This window comes from Monodelphis domestica, chromosome 1, assembly GCF_027887165.1.
Source record: "Monodelphis domestica isolate mMonDom1 chromosome 1, mMonDom1.pri, whole genome shotgun sequence".
NCBI lineage: Eukaryota > Metazoa > Chordata > Mammalia > Didelphimorphia > Didelphidae > Monodelphis > Monodelphis domestica.
Window position 1 is genome coordinate 295,780,955 of NC_077227.1, and position 13,993 is coordinate 295,794,947.

Here is a 13,993-nt window from a genome sequence, read left to right on the forward strand (position 1 = left end):
GGAAAGACAGGCTTTTTAACCATTTCTTCTGCTCTAAGTTTTGCTTTTCTCTGAGAAGATATTTGGATTTGACTAAAAAAAAAAAGTGGAATCCCATCTGCAGATCTGAAGAGCTTATCATGAAAAGATTATTACAGTTTTTATCAGTTCATGTGGCTATGAAAGAAAAGAGTTTGCCACTGCTTCATCACATCTAGAGAGAAAGGAATGATTTCATTGGAAGAGATTAAAAAAAACAACAATATAAGGTGTGAAGTCACTTCATAGGATACAGATTATTCCTGAAGGGATCAAGGACTTTAAGACCTTAAGTCCAAAGTTGTGAGTTGTCTCTAGGTAATGTGTTTCCCCACTTATCTCTACTAAATGCCTATCTATGTATACCTACTATCCCCCACAGATGCTAGATGCATTAACAGGAGAATGTGACCCAAGTTTGTGGGTAGTGGGATGATATCCTTTTATTGAGTTACATTTAGGATTCTTTCTTCTTTTACCTTCTGAGTAAATGTCCTTTCCCCTTCTTTTCTTTTTTTCTTTTTCCTTTTTCTTTATTTATTTAGTAAAAACCCTTACCTTCCATCTTGAAATCAATACTGTGTATTGGTTGCAATGCAGAAGAGTAGTAAGGGCTAGGCAATGAGGGGTCGAATGACTTGCCTAGGGTCACACAGCTGGGAAGTGTCTGAGGCCAGATTTGAACCTAGGACCTCCCATCTCTAGACCTGGCTCTTAATCCACTGAGCTACCCAGCTGCCCCAACCCCCTCTTCTTTTCTTATCAACAGATGGAGTTATGATGACTAATTTTATTTAAATAAGAATGGCAGCAGAAATTCTGGAGCTGTCATTGTGAGAAGTAAAAGTATATCTGTCCCATTCCAGTACTACTCTTAAGACTCTAAAGAAAAAGGATTATGAGATTTTATTTCCTGAGAGAACTGAATTTAATCCTTATCTTATAAAGAAACATAAAAAGAATTATTGATAAGATTTTAATTTGTATCTTGAGATGACTGAATACTGATTGTGTTTCTATATTTACAAAATCCAAAATTATAGTGACAGCTTTAGCTATGATCTTTTTTTTTTACAACAGCTACCAGTGGGTTTAAAAATATTACTAGGCAATTATTAATTATATTTGTCATCGCTTATTTTTTATCAAACTATTAATATAAATACTGGTTAGCCATTGATCTTGTAACCACGAAAATATGGGTTTCAAGACTGTGAATTGCCCAAACTGTAAAGATAATTTTTAGCATCTTGATTTTATATCAAAAATAAGTGGTCGCAATGGGAAAAATTCCCAAATATGAAATACCCAAGTCCGCTGGGTTTTATAAGATTTTAATTAATATAAATGAAGGAATTAAAGAAAGGGAAAGAGACAGAGTAAGAGGAAATAGTAGGAAAAGGCTAGGGCCTAGCCCAATGGCCTAGGCCTTTCTCTTTAAGAGAGAAACTAAGTCAGTCTTCAATCACTCACCACAAGATCTTTCCAAGCAAAACTCTGGTGTTCAGAGACCCAGAAGCCTCCTCTGACTCCTGACCTCCAATTCAGCTACCAAAGCTGAACTAATTTCAGAGCCCTCCAGCTCCTTCCTTTTAAAGAAAATTTTCTCTTGTGTCACCTCCCCTAAATTTTTATGTCTACCAATCACAGTAGACACTTTTCCTAGGACAGCCCATTCTTAGTTTTTAGTTCTCACCTTCTCTGGGTAGATTATATCTTCTGAGTACTTCACACTTCTTTGCTAAGCTTGCCTCTTGCAAGTTGCCTGACCTTTTAGTGATTAATTTGACCTTCATAGGTACTTAGCACCCTTTTGTATTAGATCTAAAAATAGACCTAGCTTAAGGTTTTGGCCTCACTATAAGTATGAGTTAAGTACCTTCTTTGTTCACTAAGGAGTTTTACAACTTTATCTTCCCCTAAAGTATGCCTAAGTAAGGGTGGAGTAATTTTAAAGTTCCCAATACATTCCTGATCAAGTACCTCTATTGTTTAAATGGGGAATAATTTTAACCATAACCTTAAGATAATGCTCCAAGGTAGAGTCTGAGAAATGTTAAGATTCACAATCTTCCCCTATAGGAGATATGACATAGAGAGAGGAGCAAATATTTATGACAATGGGTTTGTGTAGTTTATTGAATTAATGATTATTCATTACCTGAGGGTATAATTCATTATGCAGAGCAAATTGACTGATTAATGAGGATGTTGCAATTTTAACAATTAGCTTGGAAGTATACAAACATAGTCTTCCATTAGAGTAGAACTCAGGAGAAGAATGAATCAGGACAATCTTCAAGGGGGGAGAGAGAGAGAGAGAGAGAGAGAGAGAGAGAGAGAGAGAGAGAGAGAGAGAGAGAGAGAGAGAGAGAGAGAGAGAGAGAGAGAGAGAGAGAGAGAGAGAGAGAGGTAATCACTCCATCTAGTGCATCTTAGTAGGATATATATTGGGATAGTAATCTCTAAAAACTGAATACATTATAATACAAGCAACTGTGAGAAAGTGTTGAGCAAATGTACCTTCCTCTTTTCATTCAGAGGTTGGGAACTTATATGAAGAAAACTACATATTATCAAATGTTATCAATTTGTTCATTTTGCTGAATTTTTTTAAACAGGAATTTTTTTTTTAGTTAAAATGGAAGTTTTCTAGGGAGAATAAAAATGTGGCATAGATTCAGAAATGTATGTGATGCTTAAAATGCAAATAAATGAATTGAAAGGGATAGAAAAATAGATTAAAGTATTTATCTTACTAAAATAGAAGTAGGCTTCAAAAATTGTCAATTGAAGTTTGTTGTTTTTTTGGTTGGTTGATTGGTTGCTATTCTTATTTGAAGAGGATCAAAATGATATCATTAGTGACTGGCTTATACATAGATTGAATTTAAGTGAGGCACAGTAGCATAAAATCATCAGCTTCACTTTCTTTTTCAGTCATTAAAGACTGGTAGCAAGACAAAAGTCAAGATAACTGAGGTGCAGTGGATGATCTTGACTTCTCTGATATCTAACCAAGCTCTAAACCCTCTAAAGAACCTTCTTTAGCCACCTTCATGGCTATTAGAATAAACAATTCTCATCTACTCCTTTTGTCAGGGGAAGTCTTCATATGCCTGGGGTAGGCACTTCCCCCAACTCACTGTCATTTTTCTCTCAACCTGTTTTAGTCCAACTGCTGAGGTGGTTTACCTGTATGTAGGCATTGTAGTTATTACAAAATCTTGGAATCACAGAAGAGAAATGGGTGACAGGTAGACACCAAATGAGGAAAGCAGACCCAAAAAGAACTTGGTAACTCCTCATGCCTGAGGTTCTAGTATTTTTAAATACTCCTTAAACCTCTAGTTGAAGTATGTAACTGACAATTGTTTTCTTAAGTAAAATGTTCATGGGGTTGGAGAATTACTTAAATACAGACTCATTAGGAAGTAGTTGATCCCAACAACATTTAAGCTGCAGAAAAGAAAAGGTTTAGCCCTCAGGTAAAATTCAGAAGGTAAGGAAAGAGGGAGTCTAAATGTGGAATTCTACTTTAGCTTTGTGGCTATCATTTTCCTACTGGGGAAGAACTAGTGGGATTAAAAGGGGGTTATATCACTTTTTTATAGCTTCTACAGCTGATATGGAAATTAATGAGATTAATTATAGCAGTGGGATTGTTTCAAATAAATTAAATTTAGGAGAAGCTTGAAGCAGGGCCCAAGCTTTAAAATATATGTTAGAACTGATTTATAAATGTATAAATAAGATTTCTTATCTAATTCACCTAGTACTGAACCTTTTATTCCTGAACCTTTGACTTTGTCCCACATGAGCTAGAATCAATTGTGTTTCTGGTTTTTACTTGACTCTTTTTATAAACAGATTTTCTGCCTCACATTCTATAACTGTTGTTCTTGACTTTCATTTCAAACATTATTAATATTTTCACTTTCCAAACTTTATCTTGTACCAGAAACTCACCTTGCTCATACTATGCTTATAGCTTGTGCCAAAACATTCTGAAATAAAAGTCTTTCTCCCATTATAGCTGATCCCTGCCTGCTCCCAGCCAAGGGATCACCATTAGATCAATAAAGAGATGCCATCATCTCCCTTTGCAACAGAAAAAAAAGACAATTGGAAAGTACATTGTTTTTTTTTTTTAAAGAGGATTGTGGATATGGTAGTCTCAGGTATATGTACTATAGAATTATGCAAGCATTCCATTTCTCTACACTTACTGCTCCATGTGTGGTCTAGTAGTAATCATAAATCAGTTGTCAAGATTAGAAATGGCAACTGTTTCAGTGTTAAAAGAGATCTTAGAGGTTATGTACTCCATCCTATACTTGACAAAGAATCCTTGCAAGAAAAATATGCATTGTTAGAGTTTTGGTATACTTCTAACATTTTTTTTTCAGTTAAGATATATTACCTTATGAGAGGATAAATACAGACAAATGCTAAACAAACATTCAATGTTCTCCCATAAAAGTGATTTATTGGAACAATGTGATAATTTCTTAGTACAGCAGCTATATGCAACTACAAATACAATGTAACATAAACAACATGTGAAGAAGTCACTAAAAATCTAATTGGCAGAAACAATCCCACAAAGAACTAATGATCACTTTGACTCTATATTGGTCCAGCCATTGAGATTCATTGGAAATTAAAACAAATATTGAATTAGTGTTGACCTGCAACAGAGTTTTTCTGTAGCGAAGAACAACTGAAATGGATGGAAAGAAAATAGCACCCATTCATACATTAGGTCAATTTAAACTTGAAGAGCAAAGCAGATAAAAAGTAAAATTTAAAAGTGGTTATTTACAGACTTTTTTCTAGAGCACTAATGTGTTATCTAAATTTATTTTCCCATTTCCTCTATTTGATTAATTACTGCTCAAACTTCATGGTACATTAGCAAATAAATCAATGTACAACTAAACATGACTTTTTTCTATTAAAGCTTATTTAATGTGTTTTATGAAATGAAGAAAGCCAAGAAATGTCACTGCAAATTTCATGCAATTAATTCTATACAGAAATAGGAAGAGTTAACATTCTGGAGTCATATATAAGAAGTCTAATTTTTCCCTCTCTAAGATTTATCTGAGTGATAGTAAAATGAACTGATATGCCTAGTATAAATAATATATATGTATATATATGTATATATACATATATATTATTTATACTAGACATGGTGGATGGGCGCAAGTATGTTAAAAAAAGCAAATTCCTTAGTATATGAATTCCATGGAGTATAATTTGAGACATTTTAGGAGAATGTGAATTTGTTGTGGGTAGACTGGAGGTGATGTTAAAAAAAGCCTAAGCTGAAAAATTCTCTCCAACAGAAAGAATAAAGAGTGCTCTCACAGCTTTTATTTTAAGGTTGGAGTTCCTTTGCACTTTTAATATATTGGAGAACCAATATTATCTCAATTACAGAAAAATTCCATGATATATGTTAACATAGTTCCAATGGGGGCACCACATGAAAGTGCATATATGGCCAAAGTGGCAGCTGTTATTGGAATTCTACTATAGCAACTATAATGAAAGGCTTTTCTTATTTAACTTCATATTCTGCTGATCTCATATCCATACATTCACTAATTACAAAATTCTGGACAAATTATAAAGCTTTATTTCTATATGGATAATATTGTTATGCTAATTAATAGAAAAATAATTTCATGCTTAGTAGATCCATAACTAGCAACCTTGGAGGCCAGGGGAACATCATTAAATATACTCTCAAATTAAAAGTAGAACAGGAGACTAGGTATGTTAGAGATCCTCTCAGGGCACTGTTTTCTTCTGAGTAGAGAGACCTTGAGAAATTGCTTCCCTCATGGTGGAGTTAAATCCAATATCACCTTGTTGGAGACTACAGTAGAGAGCTTTGTGTAAAAAAGAGGGCCCTACTAGAATATTGCCTTATGGAGGAGCAGAAGAATCCATAGAAGGAAATAATAGGCTACCACAAAAGATACTGTTGAGGATGCCATTGGATAAATAGGATAATATGAAAAGGAGAGGCTTATCTGGTTTATACCAGTGGAACAAAGCATGCTATTTGGTAGGTTCCTAGATGAACTAACTACTATTTTTATGTGCTGAAGGATCAATGACATTGTAAAAAAAATGGAGGGGGGGAAATGTAAGAAATCTTAAAATTATTTATTCCATCAAAATATTAAATATCCTTGGACAATATCCAGGTCACCCTTCCTTAGTAACCTTAGTTATGTTGCCCAATTTACGAATCTGATAATTGCTGCAATCTACATGTTCCTACACAGAGATCACATCTTCAAAATGTTTCCTTTGAAAGTCATTCTTCCTTATAGTATAGAATTGTTTGGGGAAAAACTTTGGAAGAGTAAGCATGGTAGCCCTATCATGAAGAGAAAATAGCTTATCCAAATTAAAGCCCAAATGAAATAACATAAAACCTATAAGGGGACACGGTAACAATGCAGTAAATTTAAGCATATTATTGATCAAAAGAGCTAAACACCAAAGCAAATGTAGACATGTTAACATTGGAGATATTGAGAGCATATATGGCAGAATTATAGAATACAAAGAATATAGAAGACCAGCTTTTATCCTTCCAAATTCTCTCTGATGTTAACAACTGGTGAATTGTCCAATTTTTTTTTTCCTTCACTGTCATCAGGTTTGATCTTGAATACATTTTCCATCTTTCAACTAGGAATAAATAAAGGCAGCTGGCTTCTGAGCATGGTTCTTGTTATGCTATTGATGCCCTACTGGAGTAGAAGTCAGGTATTGGCAGTCCAGTATGAAGTGTTACCTACAACAAGAATATGGTCAGCAGATTGAAAATTTCTCCCTATTGCTCTGTCCTTCCTTTGGCAATGTAAGAAACCCTGAGTTTCTTCTTTAATGTCCACTTTAAGGGAAAGAAAAAAATCACAACAAATCATGTACTCCAAACCTTTTCAATCTGTTTCTCAACCTCCTTCATCTTCTAATTTTGCAGATAATGAGAGGCAATTTACATGATTAGTGGAAATATCACTTAAAGCCAGGAGAATCTAGCTTAAAGTCAGTTCTGAATTTTCTAAATCTTAGACCTGGAAGTTAAAAGGATGAGCTAGGACAATTTTATACTTCAGAATTTTCACTAATTTTAAATATCCCTAGAGAGTATCCTTAAACTAGAACAAACCTTTCTATATATATTTAGTAGTATCTACATTAGTACAAATTATTGACCTGAACATAAAATTATTTAATAAATTCTTATCCAGTTTAATTATATTAAACTCTTAAGTTCATTTTTAGGTAAAGTAGGTAGCACAGTGGATAGACCCAGAGCCAGGAAAACTTCTCTTTCTGAGTTCAAATTTGGCTTCATACACTTAGTAGCTCTGTAACCCATGGCAATGTCATGAACCTCTGAAGCTGCTGCAATGAAAATGTTTTCTCCCTCTGTAAGAGCAAAATACATACCTGTACATTCCTGTTCAGGCTGACAGCAGGAAAGAATAGACCTTCCATATTCTCAAAAGCAATAGGACCTTGTTGATCTTCATTGATAGAAAATGTTAATGTCCTTCTATTTAAATCAAGAAGGACTCCAATTGTGGCACCCTTTGTGATCCCCCCCTCAGTTCTGTGGGAAAAGAAAAAAATGGGATGGCAGGTCAAATTAAACTTTCCTTGTTTATAAATTTGAGATGGTACTATTTCAAATGAATAAAGAATTCTCTCCATTATGGTTTCCTAGTGCTTAGTGCTAACAAATACTAATGACTAAAAAATAGCTTCAGACTAACTAGAGATTAGATCCTCTTACTATGTTCTATAATTTATCGTATTTGTGAATTTCTCTGTTTTAGTATCATACAATCATGGGAAGTTTGAATTGAAAGGGACATTGACAATCATGTGGTTCAACATTTTACAGATAAAGAAACTGAGACCTAATAAGGTCACACATTTGATATGTAGCAAAGTCCAGATTAGAATTGATTTTTGAGTTTAGGGGTTTTTCCACAATATAATGCTGTCCTAATTTAACAATTAAAACACACACACAGAAATAACAACAAAAGACATATCCAAGCTGAACCTGAAAAATATGCACAAGGACCTCTTGGTGCATTTTAAATTGAAAGATTTTTCTTGAAAGAGAATGCTAGTTAAAATTTTTTTAATTTTAATTAAGCCATTTTAATCAATTTATAACATTAGAGAATGCAAGCTTGATTAATATGCCTAGGGAAATACCTAACCTATATAAACTGCAGCAATCTTAGAGAATACAGACACAAAGGACAAAGTTAAAAATATCTATGATGTTTTTCATTCAGAAGTCTTAAAAATAAAATTATTTAAAAATTATTCTATTTGCCTTCTAGACACTCACCCACACACATATTCATACAAACTCTTTTTGAGATCTAGGATACTGAACTTCAGTAGGAAAATTTAGGTTGTAAGAGCTGTAAATGATTCCTCTATCCTTTCTCCTTGACATACTGAATTAAGACATAATTTGGCCATTCTATAGACAAGCCATTTTTACAAAATTCTGTGTTAATATTTATACAAAATTTTAAATTGATAACATTAGCTACAACTTTTACTCAAGATGTTTATTTTTAATTTTTTTTCTCCAAATGATGTGAGAAATGTATCGTCATTTTTCCTCCCTTCATTTCTAAATAAAGAATTAAAAATAGAAAGTTGAATATGACACATATGTGATATGGTTTTAGTTTTGGATCTAAAAGTCCTATGATGGGTCATTGCTCCAAATATAATTTTGGGGACAATCATGTCCCCATTCTGAAATCCAGCATTTTTTATATCTAGTCGAAATGATCTAAAAATTCAATTTAATGACATTGGATAATGCAAGATTGGTTGAGAGAAATAACAGAAAATCTCTAAGGAAACGAAACAAATTTAAATCCAAATTATGTGAAGAGAAAGACATAGTAAACTAGGTAATGGGCTGCCTATTGTTTCTTGCTGAAGAATTCCTTTAGGGAATATCCTGTCGTTCTGCCATTTTTAATTTTTTTTTAAATGAATGGCTCTTCCTCATTACTAGTAATGACTAAATGCCCTATCAGGTTTTTCGGAATGACATCCAAACAGTCTATGTCCACTCTTGTCCATTCTAAGAAGTTTGCATTGTGTAAATTTAGAAGTGAGAAGAAATAAAGTTTAATAGGAAATTAAGAGAAAATGAATTCTTATTACAGAGATATATTTTGTCACATATGCAAAATATATTTCTTTGGAAAGTCTGGAAACACCAGTGATTGGACAATTTTTTTCTCCAACCAATTAACAATTTTTAAAACATATACAATATAGTAAAAAAATTCTAAAATAGAATTTAAAAAATATTTATTTAGAATATTTTTCCATGATTACATGATTCATGATTTTCCCCACCCCTCTTCCCTCACCCCTTCCAAAGCAGACAAGCAATTCCAATGGATTATACATATATCATTGTTCTAAACCTACTTCCATATTATTCATATTTACAATAGACTGATCTTTTAACTCCCAAACCCCAATCATACGATCAATCAAATATTTTTCTTTTGTGTTTCTACTCCCAGGGTTCTTTCTCTGGATATGGATAGCATTCTTTCTCATAAGTACCTTAATGTTGTCCTGGTTCATTGCACTGCTGCTAGTAGAAAAGTCTATTACATTTGATTGTGCCACAATGTTTCAGTTTCTTTTTTTTTTTTTTAAATATATTTTATTTGATCATTTCCAAGCATTATTCGTTAAAGACATAGATCATTTTCTTTTCCTCCCCCCCACCCCCCATAGCCGACGCGTAAGTCCACTGGGCATTAGATGTTTTCTTGATTTGAACCCATTGCTTTGTTGATAGTATTTGCATTAGAGTGTTCATTTAAAGTCTATCCTCTGTCATGTCCCCTCAACCTCTGTATTCAGGCAGTTGCTTTTTCTCGGTGTTTCCACTCCCACAGTTTATCCTTTGCTTATGAATGGTGTTTTTTTTTCTCCTGGATCCCTGAAAGTTGTTCAGGGACATTACACCGCCCCTAATGGAGAAGTCCATTACGTTCGATTATACCACAGTGTATTAGTCTCTGTGTACAATGTTCTCCTGGTTCTGCTCCTCTCGCTCTGCATCACTTCCTGGAGGTTGTTCCAGTCTCCATGGAACTTCTCCACTTTATTATTCCTTTGAGCACAATAGTATTCCATCACCAACATATACCACAGTTTGTTCAGCCATTCCCCAATTGATGGGCATCCCCTCGTTTTCCAGTTTTGGGCCACCACAAAGAGCGCAGCTATGAATATTTTTGTACAAGTCTTTGTGTCCATTATCTCTTTGGGGTACAGACCCAGCAGTGCTATGGCTGGGTCAAAGGGTAGATATTCTTTTGTCGCCCTTTGGGCATAATTCCAAATTGCCCTCCAGAATGGTTGGATCAGTTCACAACTCCACCAGCAGTGAATTAATGTCCCTACTTTGCCACATCCCCTCCAGCATTCATTACTTTCCTTTGCTGTTATGTTAGCCAATCTGCTAGGTGTGAGGTGATACCTCAGAGTTGTTTTGATTTGCATCTCTCTGATTATAAGAGATGTAGAACACTTCTTCATGTGCTTGTTAATAGTTTTGATTTCTTTATCTGAGAACTGCCTATCCATTTCCCTTGCCCATTTATCTATTGGAGAATGGCTTGATTTTTTGTACAATTGATTTAGCTCATTATAAATATGAGTAATTAAACCTTTGTCAGAGGTTTCTATGAAGATTTTTTCCCAATTTGTTGTTTCCCTTCTGATTTTAGTTATATTGGTTTTGTTTGTACAAAAGCTTTTTAGTTTGATGTAGTCAAAATTATTTATTTTACATTTTGTGATTCTTTCTATATCTTGCTTGGTTTTAAAGCCTTTCCCCTCCCAAAGGTCTGACATGTATACTATTCTGTGTTTACCCAATTTACTTATGGTTTCCTTCTTTATGTTTAAGTCACTCACCCATTTTGAATTTATCTTGGTGTAGGGTGTGAGGTGTTGATCTATTCCTAGTCTCTCCTACACTGTCTTCCAATTTTCCCAGCAGTTTTTATCGAATAGTGGATTTTTGTCCCAAAAGCTGGGATCTTTGGGTTTATCGTAGACTGTCTTGCTGAGGTCGTTTTCCCCCAGTCTATTCCACTGATCTTCCTTTCTGTTTCTTAGCCAGTACCAAATTGTTTTGATGACTGCTGCTTTGTAATATAGTTTGAGGTCTGGGACTGCAAGGCCCCCATCATATGTGTTTTTTTTCATTATTTCCCTGGATATCCTTGATCTTTTGTTCTTCCAAATGAACTTTGTTATGGTTTTTTCTAAATCAGTGAAGAAGTATTTTGGTAGTTCAATGGGTATGGCACTAAATAGATAAATAAGTTTGGGTAGGATGGTCATTTTTATTATATTGGCTCGTCCTATCCATGAGCAGTTAATGTTTTTCCAATTGTTCAAGTCTAGTTTTAGTTGTGTGGCGAGTGTTTTGTAGTTGTGTTCATATAGTTCCTGTGTTTGTCTTGGGAGATAGATTCCTAGGTATTTTATTTTGTCTAAGGTGATTTTGAATGGGATTTCTCTTTCTAGTTCTTGCTGCTGAGCTGTGTTGGAGATATATAGAAAAGCTGATGATTTATGTGGGTTTATTTTGTATCCTGCAACTTTGCTAAAGTTGTTGATTATTTCAATTAGCTTTTTGGTTGAATCTCTAGGATTCTTTAAGTAGACCATCATGTCATCCGCAAAGAGTGATAACTTGGTCTCCTCCTTGCCTATTCTGATGCCTTCAATTTCTTTATCTTCTCTAATTGCTACTGCTAGTGTTTCTAGTACAATGTCAAATAGTAGAGGTGATAATGGGCATCCTTGTTTCACTCCTGATCTTATTGGGAATGCATCTAGTTTATCCCCATTGCAGATGATATTAGCTGTTGGTTTTAGATATATACTGTTTATTATTTTTAGGAATGACCCTTCTATTCCTATGCTTTCTAGTGTTTTTAATAGGAATGGGTGTTGTATTTTATCAAAGGCTTTTTCTGCATCTATTGAGATAATCATGTGGTTCTTGCTAGTTTGCTTGTTGATGTGGTCAATTATGTGGATGGTTTTCCTAATGTTGAACCAGCCCTGCATCTCTGGTATGAATCCTACTTGATCATGGTGAATGATCCTTCTGATCACTTGCTGGAGTCTTTTTGCTAGTATCCTATTTAAAATTTTTGCATCTATATTCATTAGGGAGATTGGTCTATAGTTTTCTTTCTCTGTTTTTGACCTGCCTGGTTTTGGAATCAGTACCATGTTTGTGTCGTAAAAGGAGTTTGGTAGAATTCCCTCTTTGCTTATTATGTCAAATAGTTTGTATAGTATTGGGGTTAACTGTTCTCTGAATGTTTGATAGAATTCACAGGTGAATCCATCAGGCCCTGGGGATTTTTTCTTAGGAAGTTCTTTGATGGCTTGATGGATTTCAATTTCTGATATGGGATTATTTAAGAATTCTATTTCCTCTTCTGTTAGTCTAGGCAGTTTGTATTTTTGTATATATTCATCCATTTCTCCTAAATTGGTGTATTTATTGCCATATAATTGGGCAAAGTAATTTCTAATGATTGCCTTAATTTCCTCCTCATTGGAGGTGCTGTCCCCCTTTTCATCTTTAATGCTGTGAATTTGCTTTTCTTCCTTCCTTTTTTTAATTAGATTGACCAGTACTTTGTCTATTTTGTTTGTTTTTTCAAAGTACCAGCTTCTTGTCTTATTTATTAAATCAATAGTTCTATCACTTTCGATTTTATTAATTTCTCCCTTAATTTTTAGGATTTCTAATTTGGTTTTCTGCTGGGGGTTTTTAATTTGATCGCTTTCGAGTTTTTTCAATTGCATTTCCAATTGATTGATCTCTGCTCTCCCTTGTTTGTTAATATGAGCTTTCAGGGATATGAATTTGCCTCTGATTACCGCTTTGGCTGCATCCCAAAAGGTTTGAAAGGATGTTTCGCCATTGTCATTTTCCTTGATGAAATTATTAATTGTTTCTATGATTTCTTCTTTAGCTAAACGGTTTTGGAGTATCATATTGTTTAATTTCCAATTGGTTTTAGATTTGGTTTTCCATGTACCATTACTAATCATTATTTTTATTGCCTTGTGATCTGAGAAGGCTGCATTCATTATTTCTGCTTTTTTGCATTTGTGTGCTATGTTTCTGTGACCTAATGTATGGTCAATTTTTGTGAATGTGCCATGTGGTGCTGAGAAGAAGGTGTATTCCTTTTTATCGCTATTTATTTTTCTCCATATGTCTATTAATTCTAATTTTTCTAAAATTTCATTCACTTCTTTTACCTCTTTCTTATTTATTTTTTGATTTGATTTATCTAAATTTGATAATGGTTGGTTTAAGTCTCCCACTAGTATGGTTTTATTGTCTATTTCTTCCTTCAATTCTCCTAGTTTCTCCATTAGAAATTTGGGTGCTATATTATTTGGTGCATACATGTTGATTAATGATATTTCCTCATTGTCTAGAGTCCCTTTTAACAAAATATAATTACCTTCCCTATCCCTTTTGATCAGGTCTATTTTTGCATTGGCTTTATCAGATATCATGATTACCACTCCTGCCTTCTTTCTATCAGTTGAGGCCCAGAAGGTCTTACTCCATCCTTTAATTCTGACCTTGTGGGTGTCAACCCGCCTCATGTGTGTTTCTTGGAGACAACATATGGTAGGGTTTTGGATTCTAATCCATTCAGCTATTCGTCTACGTTTTATGGGTGAGTTCATCCCATTCACGTTCAAAGTTATGATTGTCATTTGTGGACTCCCTGGCATTTTGATTGCCTTCCCTAATTCTAACCTTTTCTTCTTCGGCTCTACCTTTTAGTCCAGTGATTTACTTTGAATCAGT

The 13,993-nt window shown here is 34.2% G+C and overlaps 1 protein-coding gene across 1 annotated transcript in view; it reads right to left on the minus strand.

The window, feature by feature from the left end:
* Nucleotides 1-4,480: 4,480 nt before the first annotated feature.
* The window catches only part of TRIM9 (tripartite motif containing 9), a 240,804-nt gene continuing 231,291 nt past the window's right edge, over nt 4,481-13,993 (minus strand). The window contains exons 12-13 of the mRNA XM_007473218.3: nt 7,504-7,666; nt 4,481-6,841 (exon numbers count right to left, since the gene is read on the minus strand). Coding sequence (XP_007473280.1) covers nt 6,779-6,841; nt 7,504-7,666 — 226 coding nt within the window. The 3' untranslated portion in view covers nt 4,481-6,778. The remainder of the gene's footprint in view (nt 6,842-7,503; nt 7,667-13,993) is intronic.